At 36.8% G+C, this 24891-nt stretch overlaps 1 protein-coding gene across 5 annotated transcripts in view; it reads left to right on the top strand.

Annotated features, from left to right (window-relative positions):
* LOC126202964 (transcription initiation factor TFIID subunit 1-like) overlaps positions 1-24891 on the top strand; it is a 184793-nt gene that overhangs the window by 37633 nt on the left and 122269 nt on the right. For all 5 annotated transcript variants that reach the window (XM_049937098.1, XM_049937100.1, XM_049937099.1 and 2 more), the window contains 2 exons: positions 1337-1927; positions 20034-20086. In XM_049937098.1, coding sequence (XP_049793055.1) covers positions 1355-1927; positions 20034-20086 — 626 coding nt within the window. In that variant the 5' untranslated portion in view covers positions 1337-1354. The remainder of the gene's footprint in view (positions 1-1336; positions 1928-20033; positions 20087-24891) is intronic.

Below are 24891 nucleotides of genomic sequence, written 5' to 3'. Positions count from 1 at the left end.
GTTTTTAAAATCTCTGGTCCTAGCAGATTTGCCAATCAGCATTAAAGGCAGCTTGTAATGACCAGCAGCATTGCTGCACGCTAATAAAGTAACACGAACTTCACACATTTTAAAACCAGGAGCATGGTCTTCTGCTTTTGATGCCAGGCTTTTTGTTGGCAATGCCCTAAAATTAAGGCCAGTCTCATCAGCGTTATAAATTTTTTGGGGAGAATACTGTCCCCCTCTTATCATTTTTTCAAACTCACCCAAGTATTCCTTCGCTGCATCACGGTCAGAAGAAAGCTTCTCTCCAGTATGTGTTAGCTCACAGATTCCATGACGTTTTTCAAATCTTGATTCTTCTTCAAATGACAAATGGTTGCCTTACCAACGCCCAGTGCTGTTGCCAGTTTAGGTACATTCTCACCATTGTCTTATCTGTGTTAAAGCATTCAGTTTTTCTTTGATAGTTAACATTGTATGTTTCCGTTCACTCATGAAGAAAATAAGTGCACCACTACACCTGAACGAATACAGTACAACTGTTACGTGTGCCAATGATCGATAACTAACATAAGCAAGAGCTTTGCAAGTCAACTGGCAGTGCACTGACCTCAGACACTACAAAGGTCTCAACAATGCACAACAACAAGGGCAGGGAGTGAGAGGGAGCCATTGTTCCCACACTTTTTCCCATTTGTTACCATGGTATACCTACTTATCTGCTTGGTATACTTCATTCTAGATGCTCCTCACTGTAATTCCAGCAAATCCGAATAAATCGGTAATCCGAACAAGGTCTGGTCCAAATTAGATCAGATTAATGGGGCACTACTGTATATAGAAGGTTTTTGAACCTTTTGGGTGGTTGTGGGGAAGAAACATAGTGTCTCTAAGTAAAACAGTTTGTAAATTTTTTATCGTGACAGCCAGCCATGCATAGTGCTGCTAGGCAGAAAGGTGTTTCCAAAAGCAAGCTGGGTCTCAGGAGTCAGGAATGAGGCAGGGGCATATCGGTATAAGTTTGCGATGCATGTGGATTAATGTAATATGAAATTTGCAGTGTGTATTTCATTCTTAAATTATTACACAAAATTCTTGATGACATGATGACTTATTTGGCATTTCATTGTGTTTCTTGTCGTTAGAATATCGAGCTAAAGAAATATGGTTTGGGGCCTCCTGTTACATATTCTAAAATTCCATTTTATCATATTTACTGCAGTAATTTTTTAGATAAGACATATTGCCCTTTGGATGCTACATTTTATTATGCTTAGTTCTTTTTTAACTAGTTATATGTTTCTGTTTGATTATGTGTGTAATTTACATTTTGGTTTACTTTTCAATCCAGTCTGCAGATTCTGGGACAATGAGCAAGAACAGCAAGAAATCAAGGAAAAACAAGCAAAAGGCTGCTCCTGCTAGTGCAGAGCAGAACTCAGAGTCAGTGAATGACAGTACGATCAATGGAAAATCTGAAAGGATTCTAGAAGATGCATCAGGCCCCAGTAAGAATAAAGACAATACAGACAAGCTGACGATGGAAGCTGACGCTCCACAACCTAAACCAGGAAGGATTCTAGAAGACGCATCAGGCATGAGCAAGAATAAAGACCTCTCATCCGAGGTGTTACATGCAAATACAGACAAGCAGAAGATGGAAGCTGAACCTCCAGAACCTAATCCAGAAGACCTTTCACAATTAAAGAACACATGCCGTGCTTTGAAATCAAATCTAAATACCATTAATAAGAAGTATCAAGAGGAAAAAAAAGAAAAGGAAATATTACTTAATGTAAACCAAGATTTAAAATCCAAATTGTGTTCTGTGGAAAGGGAATTGGAAGCTGCTAAAATGCAAATTGAAAAATTGAAAAATCAAGGAGCTCTTCCCCGAAAATCATGCGAGGCTCACGAGCCAATGGATCATGAAACAGTTGAGGTATGGTACTTGAATTTACTTATAAAACAAGCAATATATGGTAACTTAAAACTTAATGTCAAACTGTACTGTAAATTCTTCATGTTTCATAAGAGCTGGTCCATAGTGGCTTACTCCTTGCTTTATTGTTTCCACATGAAAATAAATTTTATCATTATTGAGTTAAATAAAAATAATATAGGCTCAAGTGAAAACTGTAGTCTTGTCATTGTCATTATTATTGTTGTTGCCCAAATAATTAATCTATCCCAACAGATACATATTTTTTGCATACAAATGTAAGCTTTTGTTACCAATGTTAATCTGATAAAAGTCTTCCAGGTGCACTGCCAGTTACTAAAATAGTAAAATGTCTGTCATTTTATCCACATACGGCAATTGTTCTTTTAGTCTACGCTCTCAGGGAGGCCACTGCACTATAATCAAAACATTGGTTATTTTAGCATTTTAAGTAATTTAAATGATGATATTTGCAGTGTGGAGAAGGATTTTAATGAAGGCTCACTGCCACCCACCGTCCAGTCTCTGTGATTAGAATTTTTGCAGTAGTTCTTGTATACGTACACGGGGTTTATACAACCTGGGAGATCCGGGGAAAACACGGGAATTTTTTCATCGGGGAAGAAAACCGGGAAAAACCCAGGATATTTTTAGAATTCGGGGAATTTTTCATTGTTTGAGTTTTCAGTTAAATTTTTGTAATTTTGACTGGTAAGAACCAATACTCTAACAAAGGATATTACTGTATCCCGCTACTGCAGAATAATACTTCAACAATAAAACATAAACAAGAGAAAAAAAACGAAAATAACTTGAATTGCAAAGGAATTGCGCCATATACAACGACGACACACAGTGCTCATTCAAGTGCCTGCCAATTGAAAATGTGTCAAAGGCTTTAGGAAGACTATGCAGTGCTTCATAACAACAAATTGCCTCCAATGAGCGTGAAGTCGCAACTGTTTATATTCGATTTGTTTTAGCAGTTGGCTTTGGTGTAAGATCAAAGGTATCTACATTTTTGTAAACTGGTAGTCTCATTCTCCTTCTGTATCTTCTGCTACGGTAAGGCATGGCTGTCTCTTACGTGCTGCTGCTTCGTGAACAGTCAGAACTGCAGTGGCCTCAGTAGCCAGCTGTTGGCAGAAGTTGCTACTGATAAGCGCCCAGCCAGCCAATCAGCGCACACCGGAAGGGCGTCGCCGCACCGGAAGTTCTTTTTAGCAGCGGATCGCTCTCAGTTAAAACTAGAGCGCGATCCTGCGCGGCAGCCTCGTCAGCGACTATGTCCGTTTCAAGGTCACGATGTACTAAAGACAGCCAGATAGCGATGGTCAACCAAGAATTACCACTCACAACCTCTGTAGTTGTACAAGAAAAATTAACTTTACGTCCAACAAAAGTAATTGGTCCTCCAAGTAGTTGCTGCTGTCCAGTTGGCTTTGGTGTAAGATCAAAGGTATCTACATTCTTGTAAACTGGTAGTCTCATTCTCCTTCTGTATCTTCTGCTACGGTAAGGCATGTCTGTCTCTTACGTGCTGCTGCTTTGTGAACAGTCAGAGCTGCAGTGGCCTCAGTAGCCAGCTGTTGGCGGAAGTCGCTACTGATAAGTGCCCAGCCAGCCAATCAGCGCACGCCGGAAGGGCGTCGCCGCACCGGAAGTTCTTTTTAGCAGCGGATTGCGCTCAGTTAAAACTAGAGCGCGATCCTGCGCGGCAGCCTCGTCAGCGACTAAGTCCGTTTCAAGGTCACCCGCCTTGCGCAACTTCATGCGATGTACTAAAGACAGCCATGCAAAGCGGCACATGCGCAGTTGAGTCACATTTGAGTAGTTGATTCTCCCGCTTCTGGCTACAGGAATGTGGCTGTGCAAGCAGTCACAGCAAGCAGCTAGATGATACCGGGAAAAGGGGGCGCCAAATTCATATTCTTGAGGTAAAATAACTTGTTCCACAAAGCACCTAGCATCCAGGCACGTTTGTCTATAGATTATTCATATGCTTTTGAAACGCTTCCCTATTGGTTTTTCAACACATTTTAAGTTGATTTCTGAATGAATCATAAGTTGACTTTTGAATGCATGCATAGTGTACGTGATTCCTCTGTCAGGAAAATCTTTGTCGCATCTAGAAATAAACTTTCCGCAGACAAAAGGGGGCGGGGCAATACGAGCTGATGGAGTAAAGCCAAACGGATGAATGCCAATCGCTGTCTGGCTATGTGGTTGATTGGGTTTGCGAATGATCAGCATTATTATAATTACTAGCGAAATCCATAGATTCAGACTACCAGAATGGAAATAAACGACTAACAGGAATAGCAGGTGAGAAATATTACGTATTATCTTCTTGGTGTATCCAAGAAAATGAAATTTTGACAGAAAATTTTTGGCCAGATCACTACACTAGTGAGGACCAGTTGTACAGTCCCCGGCTAGCAGACGCGTAAGATCTATTTGGAAGTAATGCGGAAAACGTGTTGTTCGAACACGTAATAACGCCTAACTGGAAAATTATCATGGGATTACTAAACCTGTGATTCTGACAGGGTTAGTGAAGTTAATCGACGAACAAATTTCGACAATGGCAGCAATAGCTACAGAATTGGTGATGAGAAGATTGTTAGAACGAGGAAGGAGAAGAAACGGGGACATCACACAAATTATGGAAGAATAAGACGATTCCAAATTTATATAAAAATTTCGTAATACTACTTTTTAATCTCATGCTTGAGAAGCTGTTGTGTATGAATGAAATGTGAAACTATTTCCTAACATAAAGCTTTTTGTTTGTGGAAGGCCTAACAGGCATTTGATATTGGTATTTCATGGATTATGTTCTATCGTGTTATAAAAATGGCCATTTGTGCCAAAACAGTCTCGTTTATTTGGTGTGTTACAAAATTGCTGCCATATTAGAAAGGCCTATTTTGTTTTATCTAGCAGACAGTGCCAAAATAGACATAATCAAATCGAGAAACCACACCAATCTTGGGTATTATTTTTTATTAGCAGCTTTTTCAGTATTAGATAGCGACATTTCAATTTTTCATGTAGCAAAACGTTTGGCGAACTTTGATGACGTAATAGATTCTTTCGCAGAAAGGAAAGCATGCCATGTAAAGCTGTAGCAAGATTAGAGAGAAAAAAGTACTAGGAGCTAAGGTTTGAAGAATGGTGTAATTTCTTGCATATCTCTTGTCAGTATTGGTTTTATATGTCCTATATTTAATTTTATGCCACACAAAACAGCAAGTTATTAACTGAAAGGCAATAAAGAGTTCAGATTTTATGAAGAGTTCTTGTTCTCTTGATTACAAATAATCCCATCCGCTATTAATTGCGAGATTTTTTTTAAGAGGGCCAGGCTGTCAAACCACCCGACTGGGAGCAGGAGAGGCACCACAGGACATATCAATTTCCACTCGCCTGAATATAGTTTGGATGTGCGGTAGAAAAATGCTTTATGAAGAGGCATGGCACTGCACTCTGGCATACTTAAGACTAAATAATATGTCTTACATTTACTCAAATACGTATGTTTTATGTTTCAGACTTTTCAGAAAGATGTGCGCTACAAGATCAACATGTTTTGAAAATCTGATTTTTTTTTATTTATTTATTTATTTATTTATTTTATTATTTTTTTTTTTTAATAGAATTGACTCGGTTCGCAAATGTCGTGGATCCGGGGCTGATGTGCAAAGCAGTCTGAGTTATAGTGGGTAGTCTCCACATGACACATGTTTACATTTAGTGATTTTGCTGTTTCCCCTTCGTTTACTCTCACGTCGAATGAAAACAAAATGGATATCTGTGGCCGGGAGCTATCAAGTGAATTAAAATACATTCACATAATTACGGAAGGCTAAAATATGTCATTACTTTTTATTTTATTTCCACCTTTCTGACAGTCAAGCATTAGTCGCCTTGCAGAACAATGAAGTTATTTTTGTCTGTTTGCTAAAGAAATTTGACTTTTGTTAACGTATTCCGCAGAGGCAGTCAATGTATTTGAAACTAAATATTTAATTCCACAGTACTGGCTAGTTTCAACTGTTCGCTGCATTTCAAGTACACGTTTTCATTTTCTAGCACGTCTGGAATTATGTCATAATAAAGAACCAAACATGATATAATACAGTACTGGTGCTCCAAGAAAATTTACATCCCGAAAAACACACTGAAAAGCTTAATGTCAGTTCGAGGTCTACTTCATTGGGAATCCGGACATACGAATGTGCACTTTAAGTATGCACTTTTAATATTGATCACAAAATTCCTATGAACTTGCAGTATCCTTTGATGTCTTGTTTTTTTTATGACATAGTGTATGATCTTTCAATGTTTTACACGTACGTACATACGGGCTTCCTACGTTATGATAGCTACCCAAGCGCGATGTCACCTGTTATCTGCGCTTTCTGGCGACTGCTGAAACAAACCTATTTCTAACAGGTCGCGGGAAAACGTTGCGAATAGTGGTTTGAAAAGCATTACTTTCAAAGTAAATATTCTTTTATGTAGGTTGAACTATGTGCAAAGATGTACCATGAGTTTATTAAATCACAGAGCGTTTGACTCTCATTTAAAAATCAACTCTTTGATGATGCACCATTTAGAAGAATTTCGAACCCTGAAGATCAGACATTTATGTCATTATTAAAAATTTTACTGGCACATTTGTGTGATATGTCTTAAAATGTAACACATGCAAAAAAGATCAACAGTATATGTGAAAGCTTAGCTTCTCTTGCAGCTTGAGAACAATATTATATTTGAAAACTTTGCTTTTCTTGTAGCAACACTATGTATATTAATTTAAACAATGAACTTTCCCTGTTTGTGTGTTCGTGCTACTTAACAGTGATGTTGCTGTTGGCTGACTACATCACGTGTTCTATGCTCTGAATCTCCGCTGTCATCGGCTGGCGAGATCACATGACATGAGCTATGAACGGCCTACAAAAGCGCATCGAAATCTCGATTTCAATGATTTGGAAAGTAACATGCGGTGATTGGTGGAATTCCAGTTATACTTTTGTAATACGAAAATATGCAGTGTACATTTTGCTGCACATCAAAGATGTTTCCAAAACATGTCTTTTTTCCTGAGTTTCATTTTCTAAAGTGCTGGGAAATTGTACGCCCGTGTATAAAACCATAACCATTCATAGGATTGATAAGGGAAAATATACAGTCACCCGGGAGAAAGTGTATTTTTAACCAGGAAACCCGGGAATTTTTTTTCCTTGTCCACGTATACACTCTGGTACACTCTCTCTTTATTTGAAGTTCTTAATGTGGTGTCCTGTTTAAAAGAGATTTTGATATGTACTGTAATGAAGGCATCTTGAGCTGTTTATTGGAGTGCACTCTGTACATTGTATGATCTCAAAAAGGGATTCACTTTCATTATTAAATGTGTCAGATGGAATTAACACGGTATGAGAAGGCTCCCATTCGACTTGGTGAAGTACTGTTTAAACAGTTGAGTAGTGTTCTTATTAATAAACCTACTTGTTCTTGAGCAGAGTGTCATTGTATTATGAGACACAATGTAGATTGGTGGTTACTGTCATCATCTTGTCCCTCATTATCTGCAAGGCCGTTAATAATCTGCTTTGCAGCAGTGTTGATTTTACTTTTATCTGCAAAGATGATTTCTCTTGTTATACTAGGTTTGACAATAACTAGGTAAGCACATTATGAGAACTGGATTAAAGGAAAACAAAGCAGTAGTCATTAACTTGCTACATGCCATGTTTGTGTACCTTCACCCAAAAAAGGGCCTGAGTCATTTAAGTTTAGACACTCATTATCAGCTGTTTGGTATGGGTCGTTTAAGCTGTAATATACTGCACTGATCTTGCTGACATTGTAGTGTTTCCTTTACTCGGGGTTCTGCCGTGAAAATATAAAATAGAAAATCTGATTGGGTTTTGAATTTTGGTGGTTTTAGTTACGGATAAGGCGGACTTTGTATTATTGATTGAGATAGTGCTGTAATTTGACCGTGCATGGCAGACCGGGTCGCTAACACTACAAAAAGTGACTGTACGGAAATAGCATCAGAAACTAGTGGAAATTTACCTTATAATCTTATTAGAAACGCGGTACTAATTACAATATAGTCTTCATGGCTGTCCTCCTAATTCCCTTGTAGGACGACCCGTCTTTCACTTTTTTCCATCTGTTGAAAACTTCAAGTTGTCACTGTCATGATCAATTCACAAATTTGGTGATAACCACCTCGAATCACTATAGAAACAACCTCGCTTTGTAATATAATTTTAATTTCCACCCAAAAGCACATCCAACACAGCGTGGAAAAATACACGTCTTTCGTATCAAGACAAGAGAGAGAGAGAGAGTAATCAATTAGCTGTTAAAAACAAAACCTACGCAAAAGTATAAAAATATATATATATATATATATATATATATATATATATATATATATATATATATATATATATATATATATATTTATAAAAATCGGTCGCTGGCGCGGCGCTCTTCCGCATGCGCGATCGTAAATTATATCTTTGTATTGGCGGAGGTGCGGAAGTCAAAGTACCGGGGTATAAATGTTCAATGAGGGCACAGGAAACACCTCACTGCCTACGACAGGTGATGAGCTTGTCTTTTACACCAACCTGAAGACCTGCCGGCTTCCACTACACCATACACTTCAAGGCATATTGACACTACGTAAATATTTCTTGACCAGTGTTCCATCACGTTGGTTTCTTCTTTGCATTTTCAGTTCCATTTATATGAATCATGTGCTACGTGCACAAGTCCTTTGCAGTTCATTAACATCTCCTTAAAATACATTTCTTGATATAATAAGTACATAAATGTACAAATATTTACATTACATTCAGATTGAAATATACATTTTGTATTCCATGAGTACATGTGATATAGTGTTCAAATCTAGTTTCTTTCAACATATTCTCAATTACTCTTAACATTCTCACCTATCCAATATTCATTCTTCACAAAATAACATATACTTATTCCTCAGCATTATATATATATAGTTTCCTCTTATTCATCATCACTTACTTTTTACTTCAACAATAATAATAATAATACCCTTTTCTCATCTTATATTTCATTTATCTCTCTCCATATTACTATTTGTCCTCTTAATTAAACTAAAATCACATTCACTCATCTCATTCAGTCACTCACATCACTCATATCAACATTACTATTATCACATGCCTCCTAAAGAAAATAAATCTGTTTAGTTCTCTGCCTCCTCTAATGTGTATATGCCTCCTCTAATGTGTATATGCCTCAATAGCAACTCCTCTTATAACCAAATATCTTATTAGCTATTGGATGGTTCACATTGCTTTTTAGACTTACCTGCATTCATTAGATTGTAAGTATCTGTATAACTTCAATGTAGGCTCATCATAACTGTATATCATATTAATTATCTTCTTCTCATTAGCTAGCATTTTACTGTATGTATTTTTTCAAATGTCTGTGTGGATATAGACCTCTGGGTTTATGTGTTAATGGATATTCTAATGAATAACAGCCAGGGTGTGGAATATTTGCAATTCGGTATGGTCCAGAGTATAAGACCTGCCATTTCCTGTTTAAATGTTTCAGTTTTGTGGGTTTAGGATGTGTTCTCAGTAAAACTAACTCATCAACTTGAAATGTTTGTGCTTTTCTGACACCTCTTGTCATATTTCTGCTTTCTTTCCTTAGCTTTGTCACATAATGTTGTGTAAGCTTGTCTTACCTTTCTTCTAACCTAACAGGATTTGTTGTTGCTGTAAATTTAGGTAGAGGGTCTGTCCATTCATTTCTTTCTGTTTCATCCATAATTAATTCGGTTGGTGTGTATCCAGTAGAAATGTGAGTTAAATTGTTCACTATTTGTTCAAATGGTGCTAGGTATTCTACCCATTTTGTGTGCTTCTCTGGTGTGTGTGTTCTCATAAACTGTCCAAATTCTCGAATGTTCTTTCTACCGGGTTTCCTGCCGCATGAAATCTTGAAATTAAAATATGTTTAACATTCTGTTCTTCAATAAAAGTCTTCCATTTTAAACTGGTAAAATATGCTGCATTATCCATGATCATAACTTCAGGTTTTCCTATTCTTACAAAATAATCTGTTAATAGACGTCTGGTAATAGCAGTGGTAGAAACTGAACGTAAAGCATATAATCTTAAATACTTTGTGAAAACATCTGACACAGCAAGGATGTATTTCATTCCTCCACGTGCTTGTGGATAGGGTCCTGCAATATCTAAAGAAATTAGCTGTAATGGCCTCTTAGGTATGATTGGATGCAATTCATTCATGCTTGTGCGATTAGAATATTTATTTGGCTTTCTGACATATGATGCATTTCCTAATATTCCTCAATACTCTTCGCCTTAAATTTGGAAAATAGCAATATTGTATAATCTTATCTGTACATTTGGTTACGCCATAGTGTCCCGAAGTTCTGTGTGTAAATAAAATAAAATTATCAACATGAGCTTCTGGTAAGCAAACACACCAATGCTGTGATTCAGGGTTTCGTCGGTGAAATAGTACTTCTTTGTGTAATGTGTAATATTTTTCAAGATGTGGGTCTGTTCCTACACGTAATTTATTCTTTATCTGGATCCACCTGGGATCATTGTCCTGCAATATGGCTAACTTCCTGCACATGTTTTTGTAGTAAGGTGCAAATGTACCGTCATACATGAGTAAAATTTTGAAATCTGATGTTTGTTCTATCACATCTGAAAATTCTTGTAGGCCTTGTGGCAAACGAGATAGAGCATCGGCCAAATTGTTGGATTCTCCTTTTATGTATATAATATCAAAATCATATTCTTGTAGTGATGCACACCAGCGTGCAAGATGTGAATGTAATAACTTGAATGATAGCAGGAAAGAATGAGCTTGATGATCAGTATAAAGCTTAGTATGTTTTCCCCATAGAAAGTAGCGAAACTTGCGAAATGCCCATACTATGGCAAGTGTTTCGCACTCGGTCACTGAATATGACTTTTCGCATTCAGTGAGCGTGTGGCTAGCAAATGACTGTTTGTTCATTTTCTACATGAATTTGGAATAAAAATGCTTCGAGCCCATGGGAACTTGCATCTGTTACTAGGCAAAAGTCTGACGTCATGTCAGGATGACATAACAACGGTGCATTTACTAAAGCATTCTTAATTGCTTCAAAATCTGTCTGACAGAACTCTTTCCATTTCCAAATATTATTTCTATTGAGTAAAGATAGAAGATGTGGACTGTTAAGAAGGTGGTAGGGTACAAATTTCCTGAAGAATGAAGATAGACCAAGAAAGGCTTTGAGTTGTTTACGATTCTGTGGGGATGGAAAATTCTTAATTGCATCAATTTTTCTTGAGTCTGGATAAATGCCTTCAGTTGATATGATGTGACCAAGGAATTTGATTTCTCTCCTCCCTAATTTCGTCTTTGATAAATTGATAGTGACACTTGTGTCAGAAAATTTACTCAGAAGTTGCTTCAAAAGATTAACATGCTCTTCCCAAGTAGTGGTGGCAATGACAATGTCGTCAACATAAACTGTGATTTGCGATAACAATTGTGGTCCAAGAATAGCATATAAGGCTTCAATAAATACTCCAGCACTCACTCGTAGACCAAAGTGTAGAACACAAAATTGATAACTACGTCCCTCACATAGAAATGCAGTGTATTTACGGCTGTTTTTATGGAGGTTCACCTGCCAAAACGATGAACGGAGGTTGATATTGGTTAAATACTGTACATTATGAAATTTTAAAAGTTGTTCTTCCAAATTTATAGGTCGTGTGTTGATTGGAATTATGACTTTGTTAATTTCTCGTGCGTCCAGCACTAACCTTACACAGCCATCCTCTTTATTAACTGCTAGGATTGGGCTGTAATATAGTGAATGTGACCTTTCAATGATACCCCAAGCTTGCATTCTTTCAATCTCTTTCAAAACTGTGGGTTTCTTTGACCAAGGAATATTATAATATGTTCTACAGTATGTTTTGTGTGGTTTAACATCCATCTCATAAGTATAGCCTCTAATAATGCCAGGTTTCTCCACAAATACCTCAGCAAATTACTGCAAAACTTCAGGTAATTCAAGTTGTTGTTCCTTCGTCAGATATTCAGATTCTGTGCATTTCTCATATAAATCATTAGGTTTAATTCCCTGAGATACAGCTTCATTAAAAGTTAAATCACATATGTTTGTTGCTGGTGGATACAAAAAATGTAACTTTTCAAACTTATACCTTGTTTACTATTTAATTTTTTACCCTGTGTTAACTCTATTGTCAGTTGTTGTTGGTTTATGGTTAAATGACATTTCCCTTTTCCTAAATCTATGATTGCTTGATATTCCCAGAAAACTGTAATTGAGTGGTATATTTGAAAATGTGAAGTTAATGAGAGCTTGAAATTTCACGTTCTTTGATTTGTTACCGGTGGCACTTATAATGTGACAATTCTGTACTGGCAATGTTTGTATGTTCATTATTTGTTTGAGTTCATTATATAAAGATATTGAAATGACACTTGCTGCTGCTCCTTTATCTAACATTACTTCCACTTCATAACTACCAATCATAACTCGTGTTATAGCCTGAATAATCTTCTTTATTTTACTGGTACTATTAAAATCTGCATCCTGATATAATTTTTTTTCTATTTTCTTACTGTCATCATATCGGAGAAAACAAATCGTCGGTTCTGTTGCGCTCTGCTCCCTATTGACCGTAACTCGAGCGCTCAGCTCGGTCATCGTTCGTTTTCCGGCAAATTCGGTTGTTGCTGCAGGTTGGGGTCATTCCCCAACTCAATAATATTTACATTTCTGTCGCGTGTCACCCAAGTATCAGCTGTTTGGTTGTTGACATTAACTCGCGTCGCATTGGGAGTTACGTTAGGTAGGAATTGAGGGTTGCTGTATTGCAGGTGTCGTGGCGGTGATCCATTGTGATTTCCCCATACATTATTTCGCCCATGACTGTAACTGGTAATGTCATTACTGTTATTCCTGCAATACATGTTTGGATGTTGTTGTATGTTGTTTCTCTGAAAATATCCTGGATGGTACCTGTTATCCTCTCTTCTTTGATCTCTATGATTTCGGTTCCTTCTTCTGTTGTTGTTATTTTGAATATAACTGTTATTGTTCTGATTGTAATTACTGTTCGGATAACCATTATAGTAATAATTACTGTTTCCCTGCCAATGCTGCGAGTTGTTTCTCCTAATATTGAATGGATTTGTCCCAGTGTAGTTCGAATTGTTTCTTTGAGTGTTTTGTTGTAGTGTCGGAGGCGGATTCCAATAGCCTCTGTCATTTCTGTTGTTGTGCGTACGCGAATTTCTTGGATGGATCGGATACAATTGATTGAAATTCCTGATCTCATCTCTGTACACAACATCTATCTCATCAGCATAACTGAAAAATTCTTTATGTTGTCGTCGGACACTCCTATTAATTTATCACGGTAAGGAAATGGGAAGTGGCTTTTAAGTGTTCTAATTACGTCTGGTATATCTGCTGGTTTTGTCCAATATAATGTTTTGTCTAGGTAGCGTTCAAAGTATTGACGTAAAGTCTCTTTCTTCGGGTTGTAAATTTGTGGATTGTATACTTCTCGTTTTAAACTTTGCTGTTCTGTGATCGATCAGAATTCCTCAAGAAATGCTTGTTCAAACTGTTCAAATGTTAAACACCGTCTTTTCATTGCTGCTCCCCACTTAGCTGCTCTTCCACGTAACAAATTTGTAACATATCGAATTTTATCAGCTTCTAACCAATGTCTCGGGAAAATACCATCAAAAGAGCGGATGAAAACAATCGGATGCACTTTGTCTTTCTCATGACATGAAAATGTCTGAAAGTATCCATGTCGTACTAATGTTTCATCAGCTACTCCCGATGGTATTATGGGTCCTGCATTTTGTGTCAAACTGTGCATAGTATGTGGTGATGTCTGATAGTAATTTTGATCTTGTGGTAGCATTGAAAATGGTTCATTGGGATTTGTATCACTCATTGGTAATCCTCTTTTCGGCTGTGTGCTGCGTCTAGCATTATTCGGATTCTCATTTGTGTTTTGGTTGCCTGTTATGGGTTTTGGTATCGCTGACAAACTTGGTATTACATTTTCTTTAAGTTTACGTACCTCTTTCTGAATATTATCTGTTTCTCCCTTTACTTGTTCCTTTGTCTTATCTAAAATGATCTGTGTCATTGTCTCAAACTTCTCATCTAAATAATCATCACATAATTTGCATTCATGTACAAGTTTCTCTGCTAGAGTTGTGTCATTCTTTAAAGATGCTACATCTGCTCTGTCTTCAAGTTTTTCTAACTTTTCGTGTAAGGATTTCTGCTCCAATGTTACATCATTTAATCTGTCTGAAAGGTCTGTAATCGTCAGGTGTAAGTGTTCTTGGTTTGTTTTTACGGAAGTGTGTGACTGTCGTAATTCGTCAACTTGGGTACTGGTTTTCTGTTGTTCAAAAACTACTGTTAACAATTTTTCATTACATCGTTGTAAGTCAGTTTTTGTCTCGTCACTGAATTCCATAAATACCTTTTCTTGTCTCGTAACCTTGTCTGATAAGTCAGTAAATTTCCTTCCAAGACTACTGGTGGTTTCTGTCAAGTCGGCAATTTGTCTCGATTTTTTTTTTTTTTTTTCAAAACTTTGTTTTATGTCCCGTGTCAGTTCATCGAATTTAGTGTCAAATTTCCCAATGTCACATTTTAAATTGTCTAAAGCGTCAAATTTTCTGTTTTGGTCACCAAGTAACTTCAGAATCTGGTTGAGCATGTCAGAGTCCTGGGTCTTAGTTTCGTCATTTTTTCGTGTCTGATTGATGTCTGGTTCTGAAGTTGAAGTTGTCAATGTCGCATTTTGTTGCGTAGTACTCACTCTCCATTCGCCTGTATATCTGTTTAAATATAGGGTTTGTTGTCTTAATCGATCCGGTAAAATTGTGTCTTGAACATCCTCACTATTAAGTTCAATATTCATTTGACTGTCGGACATGTTTTGCAATGTGTCACTTTCACTAAGCTCGTCCGTGGAAACAGTTTCTATGTGTCTAGCGTCCATCTTGCGATTTTCGTAATTCATTGCAAATAAAATTTTCCAATGGCAAAAAATTTTTTTAAAATATGATATGTTGAAATCTGAAATTTCTCTTATGGAAATAGATATTTCTATATGATTTTTAATTAGAAATTGAATTATTAAACTGGTACTGAAATTTCCCTCTCACAAATAAATGACTGTGAATATGCTCTTCACTTATCATTTGCAATAATAGTAAATCAATTTTAACTGCAATTAGGAAAAATAATTTCGGAATAAAGGAAGTACAGATGGCTGCTTGAAACTGGAAAAAATGTAAATTTCTGTACTCACCAGTTTTTTTTGTTCTTCAGTCGTATGTTGCAAATTTAGCGTCAGATATACAGTTTTCAACCCAAAATTTTTCTTTCGCGTCCATGCAAATTATTTTATGGAACGTTATCCTTTTCCTTTTTTTTAACAAATTAATTTCCTCCGCATGAAAACGAAAAATAACACGATTTATTAACATGGAAAACAATATTGTTGTAAATTTCATGCACATAACGTTACAATTTAAATGAATGAGACTTAGTCCAAATTCATTTTCTGATGATATTAAGTGATTAAAATTAGGTAAAATGTCCAATATTTATATTAATTACACTTGTATCAAATCCGGAGATTGTAAGTCCTGTCACCAGGACGCCAATTGTAGTGTTTCCTTTACTCGGGGTTCTGCCGTGAAAATATAAAATAGAAAATCTGATTGGGTTTTGAATTTTGGTGGTTTCAGTTATGGATAAGGCGGACTTCGTATTATTGATTGAGATAGTGCTGTAATTTGACCATGCATGGCAGACCGGGTCGGCAACACTACAAAAAGTGACTGTACGGAAATAGCATCAGAAACTAGTGGAAATTTACCTTATAATCTTGTTAGAAAAGCAGTACAACACTACAAAAAGTTACTGTACGGAAATAGCATCAGAAACTAGTGGAAATTTACCTTATAATCTTGTTAGAAACGCAGTACTAATTACAATATAGTCTTCATGGCTGTCCTCCTAATTCCCTTGTAGGACGACCTGTCTTTCACTTTTCTCCGTCTGTTGAAAACTTCTTCAAGTTGTCGCTGTCATGATCAATCCACAAATTTGGTGATAACCACCTCGAATCATTATTGAAACAACCTCGCTTTGCAATATAATTTTAATTTCCACCCAAAAGCACATTCAACACAGCGCAGAAAAATACACGTCTTTCGTATCAAGACAAGAGAGAGAGAGTAATCAGTTAGCTGTTAAAAACAAAACCTATGCAAAAGTAAAAAAAAAAAAAAAAAAAAAAATCAAAATTATTTATAAAAATGGGTCGCTGGCGCGGTGCTCTTCCGCATGGGTGATCGTAAATTATATCTTTGTATTGGCAAAGGTGCGGTAGTCAAAGTACCATTACAACATCTTTTCAGGGGAATATTTGTAGGGTTTGCTATTATTAATTCCTTTCTTTTTTGCTGGACTTTAAAAGGCACCTAAAACTTCATCATCCTGTTTATGTGGAAGCTGTACTTAGTAAACACTTTTTAGTAAAATCAATTACAATTTATAATAGGATTTGTGAAATGTTTTGGATATTATAGTTTGAATGACAGCCTCATTCATGCACTATTGTCATTATGAAATATTAACAACTACTTTGGTGTTCAAAGTGATCAAAATTTTCTCCTTGATGTCATGAACAACACCATAACCTTCATTAAACACAATGTCTGATTAACCTATCAGTATCATATGATAATGTTTGACATCAGTTGTATATTTTCATTTCGAAGACAGTCAGTATCTATTCTGGACGAATATGTTCAGCTTTCATCTGAGTTCTCTCAGGTGCGGTTGACTTTGGACACCTAATTATCATGCTTATATTAGCAAGTAACATTACATTATTTTGAGTTATTTGTTATGTTTGAACCAAGAAAGGTGTAAAAGAAAATGCATAGCCATTCAGTAGTAAGAAGTGTTTTTTGAGTCAGACCGGGTGTTCTAGTAGTAATAGATACACTGGGAAACTAAAATGTCTCAGGATTGAATCCTGGTTGAACTATGAAATTTTCAGTATGCCATTAAGGGGAGTTGGAATGCCCTATCCTGACAATGTTAAATTTAGTGACTTGGCCTCCATGTATTTCAGGAACCACTGTAGCCATTGACATGAAACTTTTACAGGACATTAAACTGTATATTCTGAGTCTACTGAACTACAGTGATTGTATTTCAGCTACTGATTTCGGAAATACAGTTGTTTAATTACATGGTTAAAATTTTGTGTACTTTTTTGTACGTTATCCTAAATAATTTTAATTATACATAACATTATATTCATCTTTTAGTTCAGTAGATTCAGGATATGTATGTTATTACTCCCTGAAAATTTGAATGCTCTGCTTGAGGTGGTTTCTGAGATTTAGGGAAAAATGCAACAGACAATGTAAATTTTCAGGAACGGCTTCTATAAAGTTTCAAAGGACGTAACTCACTTAATATATGCTTAATTTTTTTATTATTAGTCACTCAGAAGCACCCTGCACCATACTGTATATCATCCTCTTGATCTTTTTCCAAGTTTTTTCTTCCTTCTGGACTCCTTGGTGGCCAACTGTGCTGCATATTCTTCTTTATCAATGCGAACCTTGTCCATCCGTTCAAGTTCTCTGATGCAGTTTGACCCAGGATTAATTCCCATATGCTGTAGCACTTTCACCCTACCAATGTTGCCATCATTAAAAGCAATAACAGCACCACTGACCCCCCCCCACCCTACTTTCGTGTCTTCATCACAACAAAAACATATTTTGGTAAGCAAGTCCATACAAGATTATTGAACAACTCATTGGGATTTTGAGTCTGACCATACAGACACTTCTTCAATAACTCAGGATTTGCCAGGTCTCTAAAAATAGGTTTTATGATGTCCATGACTGCTGCTGGGAAGGAATGTTTATGGCTGTATGAACTGTTTGAGTACTGGGCATTGTGGTAATTCCACCATGAATCGGGTCCATGAGGGCAAAGGTAGTGTACTGTTTTTTCATCAGTTGACAGTTTGTGGAAGAAGGTAGCCCATACTGCCTGCTTTATTTTCGACGAATCCTCAGTATTATTTCTAATGGCCATCCCATAATACTGCTGTAGTTCATCAATCATTTCATCTGTCAGCCTGCCTCTTATGGTTTTACCATCAGAAAGTTTTCTTCTCTCTCAAACTTTGTTTCAACTTCCTCGACCTGGTGCCCATCTTTATAACACAGCAATCCACAGCCTTCTATATAAAAAATTACCAATTTTATTAGGTCTTGAAGTAATGCATGTAACAATTTTAATGTTTTTAACTGGTGTAGATTATATTTAAAAAATAAAATAATTTTTTGTTTTCTGTTCTAACTCCCTTAATTTATCCTTTATCTCTCAGTGATATATTAAGGTTCATCAGGAATGTCCACCTCCATAGCATAGCGGTAACGTTACCACCTACCACGCAGAGGGCCCGGGTTCTATTCCCAGCAGGGGACTGGGTGTTGTGTGCATACTTCCATTGACTCACAAGTCGCCGAAGTGGCATCAACTAAAAAGGACTTGCAATCCGGCGGCCGAATTCCCTTGAATGGGGCCTCCCGGCCAACAATGCTATACGATCATTTCCATTTCATCAGGAATGATGGGTGGGTTGGATCCCATCTTAAACTGTAGGTCCCCTTTCCCCCATAAGATTACTGGGTTAGGTTAGAGACAAGCAAGGAACTGAAGTGGCTTCCAATTGAAATTCTTGTGTTAGGCTATTGAGACCCATGGAATTATAGTATATAACAAATTAGCTTATGTAGTCTATTAACAGAATTCAATTATAAGTTTGGGGTTCGGCACCAGATGGAAACATCATCTGGAAAATGTGGAAAGAGAAGATTGGGGACATTTGAAATGTTGTTTTGTAGCAAAGCTCATGAAGTGAATAGGAATAATAATAAAAAAAAAGGTTCCAACACAGAATGGGGAAGTGGAATAAGCAAGTGAGGTATATATAGAAATATGTGATATTAATTACATTTCTTGAAAAATATATAAGTTAAGAATGGGAAATGTAAGGAGGTGACACGGATTACTAAAGATGTTGATTTTAATAAATACGCACAAGTGACAAGATCAGCCACTGTACATGAAGGTCTACACGAAGCAGTAAAAGAAGTGACCACATGAAAAAGTAAATTGTTTTTACCATGAGAAGTTCTCTTCTCTATTCCAAACAGTTGGTATTTATATTGAGGACAGGAACCATACAACTGTAGATATAACTTTTTCCATTGCTATAATAATGTGTATTTATTTGTTAACAAATATAGCAATTTTCAAGATATTGAAAACATGCCTGATGCACTAACTTACTTAAAATAAGAATATAGAAACAAATTATACAATATTGTGAAATTTACATGTATCAGTAACAAACTTGCAGCCAATCCATATTCTATGATTTGACACACATACCACTCTGATAATTGTGCCTTTCTTTATATACGGACTAAGCAAACAGCTTCGCATCTTCTCTCATCCCAGGGTCTGGGTCAGGATCTCTGTCTCTTTTGGACAACACTTTCCAGTCGTGTGGTTTAAATGTTGTGACTATTTAGTGTCTATGGTTACCTATATTATACATTGCTGCCCCTATAGCCTGTTGCTAACTGCTGTCAAATGTAATTTTCATACTCTTTCGGTGGTAGTCCTAAACTGTATATGATCTGTGTGTGTTGTTTAAACATTGTCATTGAATGTTTCCTTTTTTCTCAATTTGATTGCTTGAGATGAAAGTATAAGGTACAACATCTATAGTTGATTGTAATTGATACCATGGTTGTAAAATTCACAGTTGGTAAGTGAAACATTTCAATTTTCTTTATGTTCTTATTTCATTTTGATCATTTTTTGAGACCATTGTTGTAGAAATTTGTTTCTACTTCACAGGATCATGCGAGTGAGCAACCAGACCAAAAAGCATCTTCAGATGGACTCGTACGGTATGTTGGAATACAGTCCCGTCTTTTCCCTGTTTAATCACTTGTAGCAGTTGATACAATGAATTGTTTTTATAAAATATGTAAAGAAATGCAGCTATAAGAGTTGAAGGTCATGAAAGGGAGGCATTTATTAGACGAGGTATAAATAGTGTCTCCACTGTATCAAGTTCGTAACAGAGGGCTGTGATGTTTCAGCGCTTTACATGAAAGTGGTTCAGTTAGAGTGGCTGTTTAATGCTCTTCACAAAAATGCAATATCTTTTCTTATAACACCCACAATTTTTACAGGATTCCTAAAGTGTCCTATTTTTAAATTTCCTCCATAATACATACTGCAATAAATCATAAAATGATTCAACATGATTGATTGTGAAAAGATCAATACTCCTTGAGTTGTTTTAACTCTCAAAAGCAGGAGAGGGAACATAACCTCATTTGTCAAAATAGCATACCTACCTTATGTTAATATAAAGTCAGGACACCAGGACAAAACTTTTACACCAAATACTGTTGGTTATACTGTGTTGTAGATTTGAGGAAATGGACAAAAGGCAAGCAGAAATCTTTACCATTTGGTATTCCAATGGTATGGAGAGAACAAGAAAACCATATAAAATATTGGAATTTTTGTATGATGAACAGTGTGAAAGGAATTGTTCATCCAAACAACTGTTTATTCCCATGCCTGAACTGCCCACTATTTTGGGATCTTCAACATCATGAGATCCTGATTATTACTCCACACTCACAAAAGAACCGAATGACCTCGTAAGTGGCATAAGTTGTCGGGTCTCGACTAAAGGAAAAGCATTTGCTTACCCTGTGCACAAAATTCTACTGGATCAAGAGAATCAGAATTTCATGAATGTTTCACTAAAGAAGGCTCTCTTGTTTATTGTAAGAACATTGAAGGTGTTCACCAAGATACGGTGTTACATACAACATGAATGGATGGAGACTATTTATAGATTCTAACAAAAGAATGCTGAAGGCTGTACTTCCACACATTGGAAATAAGTATGGCTCTGTGCTTATACAATATTCTGTACCCTTAAAAGAAATTGAATATTCTAAAATAACCTATGAAAATATGGAGATTCTGCTGAAGGCACTGAACTGCTTGAAACACCATTGGGTTGTATGTGGAGATCTGGAAGTAATGGGTGTGAAGTTTCCTGTGCCTCTGGGATAGTCATGCCCTTCAATCACATTGGAGTAGAATAGAATGACCTACCAGAACAATAATGAATCCTGGGCAGAAAAATGTGATAAGAGAGTCTTCTGTGAAATAAGAAAAAATCGTCCTGCCACCTCTTCATGTTAAACTGGGAATCATGAAACTGTTCGTCAAAGCAATGCCTAAAGATGGTGATTGTTTTAAGTATATAAGTTTCAGATTTTCTTTTCTGTCTGAGACTAAACCTGAAAGAAGGAGTATTTGTGGGATCGAACATTTGAAGTTTGATGAAAAATGAATGACTGGCTTGGACAGGATTTAAGAATGTGATTAACAATGTGTAAGAAATATGAAACACACAAATTTCAAAGCCATGGCTGAATATATGATGATCGCTCTGGAAAATTTAGGATGAAATATGAGTATTTAAAACCCATTGTCTTCATACTCACCTTGCTTTTCTGTCTGACAGTCTTTGAGATGATGTGAAAAAGCATGGACAAAGAGCTCATCAAGACATGAAAAAAATTGAATCACGTTACCAAGGAAAATGGGATGAACAGAAGATGGGGCTGACTACTGTTGGTCTCTAAAAAGAGATAATGCGGAACTACAGGACAGAAGAAAATCTCGACGACAAAATTTCAAAATCAAGAGGAATTAGTACTTTAAAAAGTACAGTGTCTCCATAAAACTTGGAACAAATTCAGCTTAAATTGTGATTACATCTGTGAACAAATGAGTGCTCTTTGATTTTATTTACTGCTTATGTTTGTAAACAGTTTACAGGTCACTAGTATAGCTGTGTGTGTCTTAATTAATATATTAAAATGTCTTAAAATTGTCTAATGTGATTGGATACATTAAAAAAATTTACTCACCAAGTGGTGGCAGGACAAACAAAAGAAGGTTACACTCAAGCAAGCTTTTAGAGGCAGTGACTCCTTCTTCCAGCAGAAGTTGAGGGGGAAGGAAAAGGACTTGAGAGGTTTAGCAAAAGGGTTAGATGTCACTCAGAACTGCAGTTAGGGAGACTTACTGGACAGGATGAGAAGGAAAGACTGATTGTTATGAACTGCACCAGACAAGATTCAAAAACCTGAGAGCTTAAAGGTGGAACACAGGGTAACATGCAAGACAGAGAATACTGCTAAAACACAATTCATGAGTTCATAAGAGTGAAACGCTAAGTGCATTGTACATAACAGAGGTGGGAGGGGGTGGCGAAAAATAAACAGGTCAGAAAATGAAAGATGTAGAAAACAAAAATTGAGTGAAGAAGGGAGTAGTTAGAGTGAAGAAATGCTGAGACAGAAGAAAGTAATGTAAATTAAGGCCAGGTGGGTGGCATGAACCAAGGACATGTTGTAGCACTAGTACCCAATTGCAGAATTCTGAGAAACTGGTGTCTCAGGGAAGATGGTACGTGAGGTGAAACAGGCAGTGAGGTCACGACTGTCATGTTGTAAAGCATGCTCTGCAGCAAGATATTGTGTGTTACTGGAATACATCCTCTGCCTATGCCCATCCATCCTAACTGATAACTTGGTGATAGTCAGGCCAATGTAAAAGGCCGAACAGTGTTAATATAATAGCCGGTATATGACTTGTCGTTTCACAGGTGGCTCTTCCTTTGACAGTATATGTCTAGTCATTTACAGGGCTGGTGTAGGTGGTGGTAGGAGGCTGCATAGGGCAAGTCTCACAGCGAAGATTGTCACAGGGAAAGGAGATGGTTGCAGGATGAGCATAGGGTCAGACAAGCATGTTGGGGAAATTGGGAGAGCAATGAAAAGTTATTCTAGGTGTGGTGGGCAAAATCTCAGATAGAATGGATCTCATTTCAGTGCATGATTTTAGGGAGTCATGCCCTTCCCGAAGTACCTGAGTGACAATTGGTGTATTCCAAATTTGATCGGATGGCCTAATAAAGCTGCATTTGAACAAGACTGGTGGGGTAATTACGTTCAGTGATGGCTGAAGTCAAAATGGTGGTGTATTGCTGTAAAGAGTCTGCATCCGAACAAACACTTTTGCCTCAAAGCCAAGGCTATTTGGGAGGGATTGTTTGACATGGAAAGGATGGCAATTGTCAAAATGCAAGTACTGTTTGTTAGTTGGTTTAATGTGGATTAAAGTGTGTGGCTGGCGTTCGGTGAGGAATAAATCCTATTTATCTTTCTTCGTCTTTCATTTTCTGACCTGTCGTTTTTTCGCCGTCCCCCATCCACCTCTGCTATGAACAGTGCACTTAGCTTTTCACTGTTTTAATTTGAGCACAATGTCTCAGCAGTAATCTCTGTCTTGCATATTACCCTTAAGCTCTCAGGTTTTTAAATCTCATCGGGTGCAATTCCTGACAAACAGTCTTTCCTTCTCATCCCATCCGGTAAGTCTCCCCTGACGTGCAGTTCTAGGTGCTTTTCAGAAATTATTCCTTTTCGTAAACCTCTCCAGTCCTTCTGCTTCACCCTTCTTCCTTCCCCTTCAACCCTTCTGCCAGAAGAAGAAGAAGCTTTGCCTCCAAAAGCTTGCATATGTATACCTTGTATGTGTGTGTTCTCCTGCTGCCACTTGGTGAGTAGATTTTTTCACCCAATCACATTATCACTGCCCTGTGTAATTATTGCAATAAAGTCAAACAACCTACAATATAGATATATTGTTAAATGGAAGTAGTATATACATTCATATGAGTGAAAGGATGTGCATAGGACACTAAATAAGTCTAATACATTTTGGGCTCTGTCAACCTTATGAGGAGAACTCGACTCCTCTTATGTCAATCACATAAAACTGTTCAAATGCTGTGGTGCATAATACATCATTTTCATGGGGTGGAACCTGAACATATCATTAAACAAAATGAAACATAGATAAGGTAGTTAAAATATTTAATTGTATGGTAAAACAGTATCTATTTAGGGTTGAGTCATTATTTGTAATGTGGTAGGTTACAGATGGTTCTGTATAAGGTTCCCACCTGTTCAGATTTTGTAGGGATCATCCGTACTTTTCTGTGAATGCCTTGTGTCCTTATAAGAGTATGACGTGACACCCTCAGGTCTCGACCTTTTTATGTTGCTTCTAGTTTATTTTTTTTATATCGCCTGATTTTTAATTTCATGTTCTTGTCATCCTGTTCTTGTTACCCAAAGTTGGTGTGTCTAAAACACAGGAGAGAGCAACATAACATTGGGTTTTAAAGTCAGTTGTTCTGCTGCCTCATTATCATAGCAGTTAAGTGTTGAAGAGACAGTTGTATTTATGGAGTAGCCGAGTGAAGGAGTATTGACATGTTTCACACTTTTCGCTGTTCCATAAAAGCAAAACATTATTATTAATAGTAGGTTGGTTTTAGGGTTTTCCAAAGTCTAACTCATTTTTTAAGAGCTCAGTAGATTAAGTGGAAATACAAATAGCAGTGGCAGTGATTGTAGTGCTGACAATTATGATGGTCAGAATGAAACCTGACAGAAAAGAATCTGCTCATTTCTTAAAAAATGATTAGAGGATGAACAGTTTAGAAGATGGTTAGCTAAAGATGATGATGAAGGAATATCTAAATGTCCAGTACATATGTCCTGCCTTTTCAGTAAAAACTAAGGGTATTGGGGCCTTGAGAAAT

This window comes from Schistocerca nitens, chromosome 9 (genome assembly GCF_023898315.1).
Source record: "Schistocerca nitens isolate TAMUIC-IGC-003100 chromosome 9, iqSchNite1.1, whole genome shotgun sequence".
NCBI classification, from domain to species: Eukaryota; Metazoa; Arthropoda; class Insecta; order Orthoptera; family Acrididae; genus Schistocerca; species Schistocerca nitens.
The sequence above is the reverse complement of the archived record's forward strand: the minus strand, read 5'-3'. Positions and strand labels throughout refer to the sequence as shown.